The sequence below is a fragment of the Bombina bombina genome, chromosome 4 (assembly GCF_027579735.1).
Source record: "Bombina bombina isolate aBomBom1 chromosome 4, aBomBom1.pri, whole genome shotgun sequence".
NCBI classification, from domain to species: Eukaryota; Metazoa; Chordata; class Amphibia; order Anura; family Bombinatoridae; genus Bombina; species Bombina bombina.
The window spans coordinates 86,764,426-86,783,035 of NC_069502.1; the positions used below are offsets into that span (position 1 = coordinate 86,764,426).

The window sequence follows — 18,610 nt, forward strand, 5'->3', positions numbered from 1 at the left end:
AGGTTTGTAATTTGAGTTTGAAATTATTTAGCTGTTATGAATGTTGTAGAAATATCACTTTTAATTACAAATAATTTGCATATAGTAGAAGAATGGAACACTGTATATTGTTTGCTGTGGGTATAAATCTTTTAGATAAATACTTTCAGAAACTGGTTTCTTAATTCAATGAAACTTTTGGACTTGTAAAACTTTGTAGCAGATCTGGGCTGTCTGTTTTTTTTTCCCTCTCTGTGTTTGGTTTACTTTTTCCAATCTCATAGGTCTAATATAAATGTATCATGATAAAGGTTTGGCATTTTTTGTCCTTAGAAAATAATCAGTTATTTGCAGCTGTAAGATAACCGGAGTAACTAAGTCTATACTGAGCAAGGAGATAGCCTCCGAAATGTCACCATATTTTTTTTCAGTAAACAATAACAGAGAAATAGTGAAAAGTGATAAAAAATTAGAAACTTGAGCTGACCTGAATATTCTGACTTACATTTGTTAAACTGTGTTAGCCATGAACATAGAAAGATTGGATTTTGTATAATCCTGATAAAGAATCTAATATTGTGCAAAGGTCTCCCTTATAGTTTGTTTCAGTGACAGATATTTTGTCCTTACCAATTAAAAGGACATTAAACATTTTGAGATGGTAATATAAAATGATAAAACAATAAATCATATATATATATATAAAAGACTCTGCATTATACTTTCATTACTTGTTTTGTCTTCTTTTCTTTTAATTCCATTCTGAAATTGTGAGCATTTCAATTCTTCTTAAGATATTGGCTGCACACTATGGTGACCTATTTATAACTGTCCCTAATTGGCTACAGCAGAGACGGTAACCTAAGTTACAACATGGCAGCTCCCATTGCATTATAGACATTAAGGGGCCGATTTACTAATGTGTGGCCAGACAGGATCATGTCCGCCACACATCGATAAATGCTGACAGCATACGCTGTCAGCATTTATCATTGCACAAGCATTTCTAGTGAAATTCTTGTGCAATGCCACCCCCTGCACATTTGTGCCGCTAGCAGGGGGTGTCACGTATCCGATTGGGCTGATTGCTGTCTGCAGTCTCAGAGGTGGTGGTTGAGTTAAGAAGCAGCGGTCTTAATACTGCTGTTACTTAACTCCTGTTTCCGGTGAGCCTGAAGGCTCGCACGGAAACAGATGCATTGAAGGGTTAATAAATCTTTACACTTATTTTAGTCAATATTTAAATGTCTAAGGAAACTTTAGAAAATACATCTACGTGTTATTCTCAGACTCTTCTCTTTGAATGTTTCATTCTATCCAGCATTTATTTTGTGTTTAATGTCCCTTTAAAGGGACATAAACCCCAAATTTTTCTTTCATTATTCAGATAGAGAATACAGTTTTAATTTTTTTTTTATTTACTTCTATTATCAAATTTGCTTCATTCTCTAGTTATAATTTGTTGAAGGTGCAGCGATGTACTACTGGTTTGTAACTGAACACATGGGTGAGCCAATGACTATCAGTATATATATGCAGCCACCAATCAGCAGCTAGAACCTAGGCTCTTTGCTGCAACTAAGCTTATCTAGATAAACCTTTTAGAAAGGATAACAAGAGAAGGAAGCAAATTAAGTAATATAAGTAATTTAGAAAGTTGTTTAAAATTGTATTCTCTATCTGAATCATAAAAGAAAAATGTTGGGTTTCATGTCCTTTTAACTTCTGTTGTTAAATTTACCTTTCCATAAGAGCAAACTAAGGTGCGTTTAGAAGCGTGTAGTGTCTTGAGCACAAAGAGGAGAATTTATCAAGAGGCAAATGCCCCCATCGTTTGCAGGCACGCACATTTGAGCCTGCAACTAATATTTATGAAGCAGCGGTCAACTTCACAATCTCTCGCCAATTTGGAGTTGGCGGATGTTAATAATTCCAGATTTATTCAACCAGGGTGATTTGAAAGCCCCACTCTCACACAATAACTTTAGGTATGTGCAGTATGTTGCAAATGCACGTCACCTTTTTGGCTGTGGCTGTTTCCCACCAAACCCGGATCATTGCATATCCTGACCTGACTTATCTTCAAACCTGGACCCACAAGTGGAAACCTGAACTGTCCATGTCAATGACTGACAGGTGGCAACCCTAGGCAGCATCCATCCAGCCTTAGCTTCCCCAGACATGCCCAAGCTGTATCAGTTGCCCTGAGTGCATGCCTGGACATGCCTGAGCTACACAAAGCTTTGTATAACCTGAATAAAACAGTAATAGACTGAATACATACAGAAAGAGAAGGTCTATGCCAGGAATGAACAACAGCTCAGTAACTTGTTTTATGGCAAGTTACCACCTACGGACAGTCTCTTTTAGCCAAATTGTGCTTTTCACAGAGAAGAACTTTCCTGAAGTATATCAGTCTGATCTCGCCTAGCAAGGTCAGCCCAGTCCTGAAATACCAGGTAATCCTCTGCTGAACAAGGAACATAGCAACCCTAGACTATTATTTCAACCTTCTTTGGGCCTTGTCAGTGAGGTGCAGCCATATTCCTCTTAACATAATGTGCAAGGAGTCCATGTCTAGCTTCCCCCCTCACCCTTAGGGAGAATTTCCTGAAGTATATCAGTCTGATCCCGCCTAGCAAGGTCAGTCCAACAACTTTCCAATGTACTTCTATTATCAAATTTGCTTCGCTCTCTTGGTATCCTTTGTTGGAAAGCTTACCTAGGTAGGTTAAGCTAGGAGCTAGCTGCTGATTGGTGGTTGCACATACATAGAAACATAGAATTTGACGGTAGATAAGAACCAAAAAGGCCCATCAAGTCTACCCATATTACGTTACTTTTTCCTTAGGATAGCCTTATGCATGTCCCAGGCATTTTTGAATTCCTTACAGTCTTTGTGTGTTTACCACCTCAAATGGAAGTTTATTCCATGAATCCACCACCCTTTCTGTAAAAAATGCTTCCTCACATTTCTCCTGAATCTGCTACCCTCTAACTTTAGATTGTGACCCCTTGTTTTGGCATTTATTTTTTTCTGAAAAATGCTTTCAGCTTTTATTTTATTAAGTCCCTTCATATATTCCTCTATGTCATTGGCTTACTGATGTCTTAAAGGGACACTGTTCCCAAATTTTTTCTTTTGTAATTCAGAAAGAGCATGCCATTTTAAGCAACTTTCTAATTTACTCCTATTATCATTTTTTCTTCATTCTCTTGCTATCATTATTTGAAAAAGAAGGCATCTAAGCTTTTTTTTGGTTTCAGTACTCTGGACAGCACTTTTTTATTGGTGGATGAATTTATCCACCAATCAGCAAGGACAACCGAGGTTGTTCACAAAAAATGGGCCGGCATCTAAACTTAAATTCTTGCATTTCAAATAAAGATACCAAGAGAATGAAGAAAATTTGATAATAGGAATAAATTAGAAAGTTGCTTAAAATTTCATGCTCAATGTGAATCATGAAAGAAAAAATATGGGTACAGTGTCCCTTTAAGCTATCTCCCAGTAGTGCATTGCTGCTCCTTTAATAAAGAATACTAAGAGAATGAAGCAAAGTTGATAATAGAAGTAAATTGGAAAGTTGCTGAAAATTGTATTCTCTATCTGAACCATTAAATCATTTTTTGGGTGTTTCATGCCCTTTAAAATCAGAAAATAGGAGAAGAAAACACAAAAATAGAAGATTTTAATAAAATGGTACATGATGGCACCTTACAAAGGGAATATGGGCTGCCTAGGACCCACTTTTATGCGTTCCTTCAGGTGCGCCACTATGTCAGGGCGTTGGTCAGAGGGGTCCCCCTTTCGTCTTACACAATCATTATATCAAATGGGCAAATTCTCTCTCTCGGAAATATATCAGACACTCTTACATCACCGCTTACAGGGTCTGCAGAATTCTTTACAGACTGGTTGGGTTTGGGAAGGACTTAGGGAAATTACTTGGGAAGGGATACAGAATGGTATGGAAAAAACAAAGAAAGCCACGTTGTCTGCAATATACAGGGAATCCCAAGTACGCTTTCTACACAAAGCTTATTTCACGCCAAGAGCAATGGCGAAATGGGTACCTACATGGTCCAATAAATGTATCAAATGCACAATGGAAAACCCGAACCTCCTACACTATATGTGGGAATGTCCGCCAGTCAGACAGTATTGGGGTAAAATACAGTATTGTATTAACCAGGCTTTACAGATACAGTTTACTATACACCCTGAAGCTATTTTATTCTTACAATGGGACCCCCAACATAAACAACATGACGCAGTATTGAGCTTAGTAGTCCTAGGGGCTAGAAAATGCATACTAAAACACTGGATAGTGAAAACGGGCCCCTCTATTGGGGGCTTCAAGAACTTGTTGAAATCCCAAATATTTACGGAACAAATGGACGTAAGACTGGACGTTCAGAACAGACTGAGCTTATTTTTGCGTAAATGGCTCAGACTCATATTAACTTTTGAGTTAGAAATATAGAGACTGATTCTAATACCATTTAAAGACTCCAAAGACTCTGTTATCCTCACGGAGGACATTCTGAGAGGAGATTGGGAACATTTGTTTTGAGGGACCGACAACAGACACAAATGTCAACACCTAGCAGCACTACTCCTCCCCCACCCTCTATCCTTTTCACTATCCCACCACTCCACCCCCCCCCTTTTTTTTTTCTACCACAGCCGGGCCTCACGTTCGACAAAATTAACAAGTTTCAGGGCATTTAGTTAGTTAGTTATTTAGTGTTTATGGTAGAAAGTTAGGCTTAGTCTAACCAAACTATAGAATTGATGGAAAAAGGGAAAAGAACAGGTTGGAGGAGAGTGTACACGCACATATAAGAAGTGGCATCCACTTACAAAACGAAGGAGCTTAGACAGTGCGACTTAGTAATGCCAATATCTGTTATCGTAACAGACAGGAAACATCTCTGCATTGGGTTTAAGGTAGGCTTTCGCCTTAGAATTGATTGTATTACCTCATTTGGATTTGTCTGTATGACTGCTTATGTGTACACTTTGTCCTTTTCAACAATAAAAAGATATTTAAAAATGGTTCATGATAGATTAATTTAAATGTGATTTTCGTGATCAGCAGCTACAAATCTGTAAGATACACCAATAAGTGTTCAAAAAGCAAAATCTTTGTTGTCCAATGTTATTATACACGTTATAGTCAATAAAACTCAAATTCATGTTTCTCAAAATTCCTATGTTATACGGTCAATTTGAAGTTATATTTCTCCAACATAGGTGTGTCCGGTCCACGGCGTCATCCTTACTTGTGGGATATTCTCTTCCCCAACAGGAAATGGCAAAGAGCCCAGCAAAGCTGGTCACATGATCCCTCCTAGGCTCCGCCTACCCCAGTCATTCTCTTTGCCGTTGTACAGGCAACATCTCCACGGAGATGGCTTAGAGTTTTTTAGTGTTTAACTGTAGTTTTTCATTATTCAATCAAGAGTTTGTTATTTTCAAATAGTGCTGGTACGTACTATTTACTCAGAAACAGAAAAGAGATGAAGAATTCTGTTTGTATGAGGAAAATGATTTTAGCAACCGTAACTAAAATCCATGGCTGTTCCACACAGGACTGTTGAGAGCATTAACTTCAGTTGGGGGAACAGTTTGCAGTCCTTTGCTGCTTGAGGTATGACACATTCTAACAAGACGATGTAATGCTGGAAGCTGTCATTTTCCCTATGGGATCCGGTAAGCCATGTTTATTTCGATTGTAAATAAGGGCTTCACAAGGGCTTATTTAGACTGTAGACATTTTTTGGGCTAAATCGATTGAGGAGATTGAACGCTTGATTTTATCGAAGCGAGGTTTCTCAGATTCTGTTATCGATACTCTTGTTCAGGCCAGAAAGCCTGTAACTAGAAAGATTTACCACAAAATTTGGAAAAAATATATCTGTTGGTGTGAATCTAAAGGATTCCCTTGGGACAAGGTTAAGATTCCTAGGATTCTATCCTTCCTTCAAGAAGGATTGGAAAAAGGATTATCGGCAAGTTCCCTGAAGGGACAGATTTCTGCCTTGTCGGTGTTACTTCACAAAAAACTGGCAGCTGTGCCAGATGTTCAAGCCTTTGTTCAGGCTCTGGTTAGAATCAAGCCTGTTTACAAACCTTTGACTCCTCCTTGGAGTCTCAATCTAGTTCTTTCAGTTCTTCAGGGGGTTCCGTTTGAACCCTTACATTCCGTTGATATTAAGTTATTATCTTGGAAAGTTTTGTTTTTAGTTGCAATTTCTTCTGCTAGAAGAGTTTCAGAATTATCTGCTCTGCAGTGTTCTCCTCCTTATCTGGTGTTCCATGCAGATAAGGTGGTTTTACGTACTAAACCTGGTTTTCTTCCAAAAGTTGTTTCTAACAAAAACATTAACCAGGAGATTATCGTACCTTCTCTGTGTCCGAAACCAGTTTCAAAGAAGGAACGCTTGTTGCACAATTTGGATGTTGTTCGCGCTCTAAAATTCTATTTAGATGCTACAAAGGATTTTAGACAAACATCTTCCCTGTTTGTTGTTTATTCAGGTAAAAGGAGAGGTCAAAAAGCAACTTCTACCTCTCTCTCTTTTTGGATTAAAAGCATCATCAGATTAGCTTACGAGACTGCCGGACGGCAGCCTCCCGAAAGAATCACGGCTCATTCCACTAGGGCTGTGGCTTCCACATGGGCCTTCAAGAACGAGGCTTCTGTTGATCAGATATGTAGGGCAGCGACTTGGTCTTCACTGCACACTTTTACCAAATTTTACAAGTTTGATACTTTTGCTTCTTCTGAGGCTATTTTTGGGAGAAAGGTTTTGCAAGCCGTGGTGCCTTCCATTTAGGTGACCTGATTTGCTCCCTCCCTTCATCCGTGTCCTAAAGCTTTGGTATTGGTTCCCACAAGTAAGGATGACGCCGTGGACCGGACACACCTATGTTGGAGAAAACAGAATTTATGTTTACCTGATAAATTTCTTTCTCCAACGGTGTGTCCGGTCCACGGCCCGCCCTGGTTTTTTAATCAGGTCTGATAATTTATTTTCTTTAACTACAGTCACCACGGTACCATATGGTTTCTCCTATGCTATTATTCCTCCTTAACGTCGGTCGAATGACTGGGGTAGGCGGAGCCTAGGAGGGATCATGTGACCAGCTTTGCTGGGCTCTTTGCCATTTCCTGTTGGGGAAGAGAATATCCCACAAGTAAGGATGACGCCGTGGACCGGACACACCGTTGGAGAAAGAAATTTATCAGGTAAACATAAATTCTGTTTTGTGTTCACTATTTAAGGGGTCTATCATAATCACTAACATTTTTTTCTGGAAGCAAAACTTTTTGAAAAAATGTGTTGTCCAGTGTAATAAAGCAATTAGCCACAATGTTTTTTTTCACGTGGACCAAGTATATTTTGTACAGTCGCAGCATGCAAAAACCTCCTTTGCAAAACCTGCTTCTTGCTATATTTTATGTATTTAAGCATCTAAATATAGGAAACAGATGCTCTGATTATGTCACAAGCTGTGAATCGGAATGCCATATGAATGGCAGCAAAAAACACACAAGTCAAATACCTTTTTGAACAGCAAATCCTAATGGATTTAAATAGGAGCCTGCTTCAGCTAGTATGTGATTTACAAAGCATGTGTTTTCGACATGCTACACAAATGTTGAAACACTTGAAAGTGATGCAGCATAGCTGTACAAAGCTGACTAGAAAATATCACCTGAGCATCTCTATGTAAAAAAGAGAGATATTTTACCTCAAAATGTCTTAAGTATTCACACCCAATTGTAAAGGACTTTAAGCAGCAAATCAGTATGCCTGTCCCAGGACTTGCAAGGGAGCGTGCCTCATGTACACTTATGTTATTTCCCTATTCAGTTTACTATGAAATCTCATGAGATCACAGTAAAATAGTTCATGACCTCATGATGCTGATTTTTACCTGAAGCTGGGCAGTAACTGACAGATAACTTTTAACACAGCACTTACTCTGGTGAGCTGAGGAAATTGTGAGGTAAAATATCTTCCTTTTTTACATAGAGATGATTAGGTGATCTTTTCTTGTCAGCTTTTTACAATTATGCTGCATCACTTTCAAGTGATTTAGCATATGAGTATTATGTCCCTTTAAAGGGACAGTCTACACCAGAATAGTTATTGTTTTAAAAGATAGATAATCCCTTTATTACCCATTCCCTAGTTTTGCATAACCAACACAGTTATAAATAAACACTTTTTACCTCTGTGATTACCTTGTATCTAAACCTCTGCAGACTGCCCCCTTATCTCAGTGTTTTTTTTTACAGACTTGCATTTTAGCTAATCAGTGCTTGCTCCAAGAAACTCCACGTGCGTGAGCACAGTGTTATCTATATGAAACACATGAACTAACACCATCTATTGGTGAAAAACTGTCAAAATGCCCTAAAATGAGAGGCGGCCTTCAAGGGCTTAGAAATTAGCATATGAACCTCCTAGGTTTAGCTTTCAACTAAAAATACCAAGAGAACAAAGCAAATTTGGTGATAGATGTAAATTTGATAATTGTTTAAAATTACATGCCCTATCTGAATAATGAAAGTTTATTTTGGACTAGACTGTCCCTTTAAGTCACATTAAAGGGATGTGTTACCATATGCTAAATTGTTTAAAGTGATGCAGCCTAACTGTAATAAGCTGTCAAGGAAATATGAACATCTTTATGTAAAAAAGATAATATACCTCAAAATGTCCTCAGCTCACCAGAGTAAGTGCTCTGTGAGTAGTTATCCTTCAGCTGATCTTTTTACTGTCATCTGCACAGAGAAAAAAAACAACCAATCAGTTTCACCAGGGCTGAGTTTACACCAAGTTTTATTATGATCTTGCAGGATTTCACAATAATCTTGCAAGATTTCATAGTAAACTTTTTTAACCCCTTAATGACCAAGGACGTGACAGGCACATCCTACAGCCTACAAAAAATGGTTGTTAACGTCCAAGGACAGTCCTGGCATGTCCTCTGGGGTTTCAAGCACTCTGTGGCGTTGGTGGCGTGGGAGGGATAGCAGGGAGGTGGGTGGGCGGCCCATCGCTGGAGGGAGTTCCGTTTCCATTGAAGAGAGGTCCAGGAGCGCGCACACGAGGGACGGGAGCGGGTGGGACCACTACACTATGGAAAATTTGTAGTGAAAGGAAGGAGGGAGAGGGAGGGATAAGTGTTGGGAAAGGGATCTGGGAGGGGGGTAGGGTATTGATGGGGGCAGCTACACTGTGGAAAAAATGGGTTTATAAAAAAAAAAATTGAGCCTAATTTTATAACAAACTGGGTACTGGCAGACAGTTGCCAGTACCTAAGATGGCCGCAAATAGGAAGAGGTGGGAGGTTAAGAGAGCTGTTTGGGGGGGATCGTGGAGGTTGGGGGGGTTAGGGGGGAACCTACACTGCAGAAACTATATATATATACAGTATATATATATACACACATACAGTGCTTTTTTGTAAAAGAAAAGGTGCCGGTACTCAAAAAAAAGGTGCCGGTACTCATTGATTTTTAATTGATATATTCTGCTCAGTAACATTATTTACAACATTTGATGTATTTTGCAGCCCCTCTTGTGAAAACTAGAGTATCTACATGATAATTACAAATATTACCTCTTATGATTTTTCCTGAGGTGGGGGTACTCAGTACCGGTGAGTGCCCCCACAAAAAAAAAGCCCTGTGTGTGTGTGTATATATATATATATATATATATATATATATATATATATATATATATATATATATATATATATATATATATATATATATATATATATATAAATTATGAGAAGAAAAAAACTTTTATTTTAGAACTGGTAGACTTTCTGCCAGTACTTAAGATGGGGGTGACCATTGCGAGATGGGGAAGGGAAGGGAGATGTTTGAGCGGGGTCAGGGAGGGATCAGGGGTGGGATGTGTCAGGTGGGTGGCTGATCTCTACACTAAAGCTAAAATTAACCTTACAAGCTACCTAGCTAACCCCTTCACTGCTGTGTATACTACTAATGTGGTGAGCATCAGCATTTAGCGGCCTTCTAATTACCAAAAAGCAATGCCAAAGCCATATATTTCTGCTATTTCTGAACAAAGGGGGTCCCAGAGAAGCATTTACAACCATTTGTGCTGTAATTGCACAAGCTGTTTGTAAATAATTTCAGTGAGAAACTAAAGTTTGTGAAAAAGTAAAAAAAAAAATTTGATTTGATCGCATTTGGCGGTGAAATAGGCCTAGATCAATACTTTGGGTTGTCTACTAAAGAAAATATATTCATGTGAAGGGTTATTCAGGGATTCCTGGCAGATATCAGTATTACAATCAGGGCCGTCTTTAATATTGACTGGACCCTGGGCAAACATTTTCTTGGGCCCCCCCATGCATTTTCGCTCTTGACCCCAACATCCCAAAAAACAACTAAATAATCCACTGCTGGGCTAATCATTAAAAAAAAAATTGCAATATGTGAAACTGGACCTATGCAGTACTAATAAGTAAATAAATATATAAATTTCTACACTCTGGATTAATTTAATATGCTTTTGAATGTGATTCTGGTGTGAGGTTAGCTGGTTAAAGAGATTTAGGGCAGCCAACAGGAGCAAAGCAAGGTAAAGACTGAGGCGAAAGCATGGAGTGCAGAGAAATATACGTTTACTGACTGGAACAGTAGAACTACTATGGGAAGCTGTAAAATCTGAGACAGAGAGAAATAAAAAGTATAAAAATAAACCTTACCTTAATGTGTGAGGTATCAGCATGACACTATACATCAGCCACAGCAGCACATGTCATTTCTTTGCTAGGAACAAGTTCCCTCTCATCCTGCACTAGACAATGCTGCATGGGGGAGGGGCATGTGTACACTCACTTATTCTTCCCACTGACACCTTTCTACAAAGCACTGTTCCCCTAACAAACTTCACTTAGTTGATCTTAGAGCCACAGCAGAAAGAGCAGGGCTAAGGGGACCAGCAGACTGGATTCTGTCTGCCCAAGGCTGCATTAATACAGATGAGTCACACAGCCTCAAGACTAAATAGAGCAGTGTGTGCATCTGCACAGATGCTCAAATCCTCACGTGCCTACCACTCCAGCTTTCTGCTACATGCGCCTATAGTCAGCCCTACCCAGAATCAATCCCCACCATCAGAGCAGTTACCTGGTAACAGTGGTAACCCCAGCAGGACCTTTTCTGATGCAGTGGGATTGGCTGGATGCCGAGTTAGGGCTTAGCATCCAGTGCTGCACAGTACACATCTAAAACAGCACATGGCACTAGCTTGGAATGTCACATGACATCGGCACGGTCTGGCACTGTTTCTCACAAATAAATATAAGCAAAGAACTTTTGACTGTGACAATATTAGGACTGACTGTGTATCCCCCCATGTCACATGACATCAGCAGTCTGGCATGAACTAAAAAAGAGGCCCTGATTACAATGTAACTATCGCTAATTTTGCAAAAAAAGCAAAGAACATTGGTTATTTTTAAACTCAGGACAAAATTTAGAAACTATTTAGCATGGGTGTTTTTGGTGGTTGTAGATGTGTAACAGATTTGGGGGTCAAAGTTAGAAAAAGTGTGTTTTTTTCAATTTTTTCATCATATTTTATAATTTTTTATAGTAAATTATAAGATATGATGAAAATAATGGTATCTTTATAAAGTCCATTTAATGGTGAGAAAAACGGTATATAATATGTGTGGGTACAGTAAATGAGTAAGAGGAAAATTACAGCTAAACAAAAACACAGCAGAAATGTTAAAAATAGCCTTGGTCTTTAACGGTAAGAAAACTGAAAAATGGTCTGGTCACTAGGGGTTAAACTAAGGAGGGAAATAATGTGGCTGTGTCTGCACATGCCAGATGCACACTCCCTTTTAAGTCTTGGGAAAAGCATCCTGTTTGGTTGCCTTAAAGGGACAGTATACACCAATTTTCATATAACTGTATGAAATAGACACTACTATAAAGAAGAATATACACAGATACTGATATAAAAATCCAATATAAAACCTTTTAAAAACGTATTTAGAAGCTCCCAGTTTAGCACTGTTGATGAGGTTTGTCTGGGACACCCAGTGAAAAGGGCTTGGTGAACAAAAAGAGCAGACACCATCCCACCCCCCCCCACACACACCACTTCCCTGCATATGAAAAGACAGATTACAGACTCCTGCTGGCTCCTGTTTATAGTGACGCACGTATACATCTGACACTGTGGGTTTGGTTATGAGTCTGAAAATCAGCACAATGTTATTAAGAAAATAAGCAAAACTATACATTTTTATAAAAACACTCCCAGATGGGCTATATAAATGGATCATCTACAAAACATTTCTCTAGTTCACAATGTCCCTTTGAGTCCCTTTGGGTTTGGCTGCTGAGGAAATTTTGAAGTAAAATATATATTTTTTATTTTACGCAGTGATGTTCATGTGATATTTTCTAGTCAACTTTTTACAGATATGCTGCATCATGTTCTATTGATTTGGGCAATTTAGTCTTTTTGTTGTATCTGAAGGAGGGTGATTTAGAGGGTATTACCTTTTTTTCTGCACTCACTACAGTTATTATTGTCTTGATGCCTTAAGTGAAGTACCCGGTTTTAAAAAATGTGATTAAAAACAGGGGCACTTTAATTCTTTAAAATTTACATTTCACTCGTATTGTGAAAAAATACTTACATTTTAATCTTGACAGCCGCTCCAGCTTCCTCCGCCCGTCGCAAAGCCTCTTCATAGGTCAAAAAAGAGGAATCCGGCTTCCTCCAATCACGGCGTTGAATCAGACACTGATTCCCCCAGGGGGGAAGCCGTGATTGGAGGATGACTGATCCATCATTTCTGACGTCAGAAATGGCTTGCGACGGGTGGAGGAAGCTGGAGCTGCTGTCAAGTTTAAAGGTAAGTTTTTTTTCACAACGAGTGAAATGTAAATTTTAATGAATTAAAGTGCCTATCCAGCAATCCAGCAATAAGAGGGAGTTGTTCTTAAAGGGACATTTTTTCTTTCATGACTGAGATAGAGCACACAATTTTAAATAACTTTTCAATTCACTTCTGTTATATTTTCTTTGTTTTCTTGGTATTCTTTTGTTGAAAAGCAGAGGTGTAAGCTTAGGACATGCCTGGAGCGCTGTTACACCAGTTTTGCAAGATTGTTATCCATTTGCAAATAGTGCTCCAGACATGTGCACACTACTTCTCTTCAACAAAGAATAACATGAGAATGAAGCACATTTGATGAAAGTAGTAAGTGGGAAATATTTTTCAATTTGCTCTGAATCATGAAAGAAAAATGTTGTGTTTCACTTCCCTTTAACAGCGAGTGAGCAAACAATCCCTGAGTTTTATTTATCCACAAACATACATTTATTGATGGTTGCATTCTTAGCGCACAGGGCTTTAACACAAAGGAACATACTCATTTTCCTTTAGAGCACATTAGTCGTGCAGCATAAATGAGTTACTTCCCCTTTTACTTTGAAAGCCGAAGGCCACCACTGCCTTCCAAAGACACTGCAGTCAGTATTTATTAAGCAACAGTCATCGGACCGCTGCTTCCCTAACTTTTCTCCACCTGACTAGCAAACCGAAACGCGTATAAGAGACTCTAACCAACTTCAAACCCTGCATCACTTTGGATTATATACCTTTTGTTGCTATGTGACAGCATCATAATACGGATTATCCTGGTTAAGAATCCAGACCTGAAACTAACAGAAGCAGCTCCGCCTTTGAAACTCTGGTTACCCGATAGTAGGACCAGTAATCACGTGAATAACACCACGCAGAGCAGGACGTCTGTTTACTCACTCCTGGAAGCCTATGATCCTATCGGAGGTCCGGTAAGGCATCTGTATCCATCAGAAAATTGCTTACTTTTCAGGAAACGCTATCACCAGTAGGAATCTGGAATTTAAATATCGGATCACTCTGTCCTTCTGATCTAAGTGAAGGCAAATCACACGTATCCTTATGCCTATGAACTCATAATACGCTTACTATTTATACTGCATGATACACTTTTAGGTTGTGGCCAAATCCTTACTATTTTAAACTTGTTTTATATGTTATATAAGTTCATTACATTTTTTTTAAAAAATTGTGCATTACTACGTTTTTGGAACCATTATTTGATCATATTTTATAAAAAAAAAATCTTATGCAAAACTACATTTTTAAGTACCATTATTTGATCACATCTTTTTTATACCCCGATATAAGCAAGTAAGATTTTGCACAATACTACACTTTAAATATCATTATTTGATCACAGTTGAAACACTCCTACAAGCAAGCAAGATCTTGGGCAACATTTGGTCCTAAAGCACTATTATTTTGATCACATACTTTTAATTATCATCCATATAAATATATATATATATATATATATACTACTTATATTATAAACTTCTTCCACATATACCAATACTCAGTCTATAGCACATTTTTTGGGAGCGCCACTCTACCTTTTTGTACTTTGTTTCTCCTCCTCTTAGGTGGCAAATTTCAATCTCCCCGGTCTCGTCCGACTGGGGAGATTGACAGCTCCTGCCCGTGCGTGATTGGCTGTGCGCGGGCAGGGGGTGGCATTGCACAAGAGCGCAAAATTGCGTTCTTATGCAATGCTGAATTCTGGCAGCGGAATTCAACCTGCCAGGAGCGAGCTGCAGCGGACAGACGCGCGTATGTGCGCCCTGTCTGCCGTAGCTTGATAAATCGACCCCACTGTCTCCTGCAGTACTGTATCGCGTGTAGCAGAAGGAGGTTTGGTCAGGGGTCTTTACATGCCCTGAAAAGGCTTTACATTTGAGAGTTGTTTTCAGTTGGGGAGGCTCTATGTTAAAAAAAAAAAAAAAAGCATAAAAATAACCTTTATCTACAACATAAGTAATTTACAAAGGGGTATCATATCTAAGGGTGCTTTAATTTTATACATTTTGGTGGTTAACTCACCTTAAAGGGACAGTAAAGTAAAAATGAATCTTTCATGATTCAGGTAGAGCATGTCATTTTAAACAACTTTCCAATTTACTTCTGTTATCAAATTTGCTTTGTTTTCTGTTGGTATCTTTTATTGAAGAGTAGAACTAGGTAGATTTATCAGAGCTCAGGAGTGTGCACGTGTCTTAAGTACTCTCTGGCAGCAGTGTTTTGCAACATTATTTGCAGCTTTGTTATACAATGTTGCAAAACACTTCTGCCAAAGAGGCACGTGCACACTCCTGAGCTCTGATGAGTCTACCTAGTTTTACTCTTCAATAAAAGATACCAAGAGAACAAAGCAAATTTGGTAGAAGTAAATTGGAAAGTTGGCCTCAGATCTCACAAGAAAGTAGAATAAAGCTATACTTTACTTTCAGTTAAAGGGACATTCTATCATGATTCAGATAGAGCATGCAATTTTAAACAATTATCAACTTTTCTTCATTCTCTTGGTATCTTCTGTTAAAAAGCAAGGATGTAAGCTTGGGAGCGTGCATGTGTCTGGAGCACAATATGGCAGCAGTGTTGCAAGAATGTTATCCATTTGCACTATTTCCTGCCATAAAGTGTTCCAGACACCTATCTAGGTATCTCTTAAACAAAGAATTAAATAGAAATGAAGCAAATTTGCTAAAAGAAGTAAATTGGAAACTTTTGCAAAATTGTATGCTCAGTCTGAATCACAAAAGACGTATTGTTGGGTTACATATCCCTTTAAGTAACGTTTTGTATGACTTTATCTTACTGAAAATCTCCGGGGAATCACTGATATGCGCTGTACAGTTCTATTTCCTATTGCAAAGCTATGGCAACATAAAACATACAGCTAGCACCTGAAGAATGCACCTGCAAGAGAAGACGATCAAATAATTCAAGTTATTAAAAAATGTACATATCTTGCCAAAATTGCTTTTAATATTACATATTTTTTATTTTGTAATTGAGGCTTAAAAAATGTAATAATAATATTTAATGGACAGTCTACTCCAGATTTGGTGTTGTTTAAAAAGATAAATAATCCCTTAATTACCCATTCCTCAGTTTTGCACAACCAACACTGTTATATTAATATAATTTTTACCTCTGTGATTACCTTTTATCTAAGCCTCTGTAGACTGTCCCCTTATCTCAGTTCTATTGACAGAGTTGCATTTTAGCTTTCAACAAAGAATACCAAGAGAACAAAGACAATTTGATTATACAAGTAAATTGCAAAGTTGTTTAAAATGGCATTCCCTCTATGAATCATGAAAGTTTAATTTTGACTAGACTGTCCCTTTAATTCTAAAAAAGATACTCCATGTTTTTGTTGTTGTAAATTGCACTGAAAAGTTCACAAATGCTTGCAACCCACATGAAAGTTTGTAATTTTATCAAATATGTTATTTAATAAAAAAGATGTGAAATTTACCCTTTTTATGCTTCAGCTTTCTATAATGTCCCTTGCAGGGTGATCAGGCAAGGAATCAGTGTGCAAATACACATGTAGTTACTTTTTCTTTATGTGCCACTATCTTGGCTGTTTTTGTCACATTGCTTATAGTGGAATTCGCCTGCAGGCAGAAACGGGAACATTTGTATGCAAATTAGCTCAAGCCTGAAAAATCCACTTGCTCTTAGAATAACAATTTCCCTCAATACACTTACAATATATTTTGTGGAGGCATGAAAAATGCACGCTTATTGACTCCTCTAACAATACATGCACCTGCCAAGAGTGGCGTGTGAGATAACTTATGCTTCATATTTTGACAATTTGCTGATTTTAAATAGCGGGTGCACGTGTATGTCAAGCGGATTTGACAGTACTCTTAATTTTGAATAGCTCTGACAGTATTATAAGTTAGCCGGGGGAATGATTAGCCATAATTTGAATTAGGATCATATACATAAGATAGTTTATTCGCTTTCAAAATTCTGCAAAGTTATATAACTACAGTTGTGACTTTGTACATACCACTAACCATTTTTTTAGAAATTAAGCTAGAAATAGTTACTGGATCTCATGCAACAGAGATATTTTAAAAGTGTTTTAGTGAAAAAAAGTGATTATAAGTTCTACATTGCAGGGCTTGTTTTAATCAGTTTATGGTATAAATACGTTCACTGATTTGTAATTATTTGTAAATAACCTACATTTTTGCTTTCAGGTATGGGGTGTTTCTGGGGCACAGAACGCAAATTCTGGAGACAAAAAGGTGTCTACTCTACACAGGTTGGTTATTCTGGAGGTTATAGTGCCAACCCGTCCTATCAAGAAGTCTGTACAGGTAGGTTTATAAAACATGTGATTTCTAGAAGTGTTTTTATGATGATCCTTTTTTATTGATAGCTCAGTATATTGCATACAGCAGAGGGAGCACACAGTACACGTTTATAATACTTCTTTATTCGTTTCATATAATATTTGAGGAGCCTAATTAGTCTGTCATTTCTACTTTTTACAAGTGAATGTAAAATCTGACATTTTCTAAATCTCTATAGGATTTTATTTTTTTGTGTAAATATTTTATGTTTTTAATTTATTTGTTACTATACTGAAAAATCAACCCTGTAGCGTATCATGTCCGCCAGACATCGCTGAATGCGGACAGCATACACTGTCCATGTTCAGCATTGCACAACAAGCAGTTCTAGTGAACTGCTTGTGCAATACCGTCCCTGCAGATTCGCGACCGCTAGCAGGGGGTGTCAATCAGCCCGATCGTATAGGATTGGGCGGTTTGCTGTACACAGCCGGCAAGACTAAAGGCTCGCGCGGAAACAGAGTGAATTGACCCAATTCTGCCAATAATAAATTGACCCCATATTCTTTATTTGGATAAATTGATAAATATGCACCAGTTAAGTCAGAATTGTTTATTTCTGATATCTCAGCTTGTTTACACTTGAAGTCATGTGTGGTATTGTATTCTGATATGACTAGAATATAGAATATATAGTTCTATGTTGAGTGTGAAGATATTGATTTATCAGTAAGGAACTTTCCAATTTACTTCTATTATTTAATTTAATTCACTCTCTTGTTGTCCTTTGTTGAAAAGCAATAAGTTAAAGGGACAGTCTACAACCTTAATCATCTTAAAATCTTACCTTAGATTAATGTGCTAATAGCCTCCTGTACCCTTTCCATATCATGCAGCAGGAGCAGTAAAACAGTTATTTTGAAATGAATATTGTTTCTGACTAGCCTTAAATGGCTGCCAAACTCAGCCCACTGATGACATCATGATCTGGGCTGCATATGCGTCCAATCACAAAAGGCTCACTAGTTGGATTCAACAGACTATCAATGCTATTCAACAGAGTGCCCAGATCATGATTTCATCAGTGGGCAGAGCTTGGCAGCCATTTCAAAATGTCTAAAAACAACATTCATTTTATAATAAATGTTTTACTGTTCCTACTGCATGATATAAAAAGGGTGCAGGAGGCCATTTACAGCTTAATCTAAGGTAAGACTTTAAGATGACTAATGTGTAGGCTGTTCCTTTAAGCTCAGGAGCAGCAATGCACTACTGGGTGCTATCTGCCGACTGGTGGCTGCACATATATGCCTCATGTCACTGGCTCTCTGTAGTTTTTATCTTGCTCCCAGTAGTG

At 38.1% G+C, this 18,610-nt stretch overlaps 1 protein-coding gene across 2 annotated transcripts in view; it reads left to right on the forward strand.

Moving 5' to 3' along the window:
* The window catches only part of MSRA (methionine sulfoxide reductase A), a 778,906-nt gene that overhangs the window by 439,567 nt on the left and 320,729 nt on the right, over positions 1-18,610 (forward strand). For both annotated transcript variants that reach the window (XM_053709536.1, XM_053709537.1), the window contains exon 4: positions 17,158-17,277. In XM_053709536.1, coding sequence (XP_053565511.1) covers positions 17,158-17,277 — 120 coding nt within the window. The remainder of the gene's footprint in view (positions 1-17,157; positions 17,278-18,610) is intronic.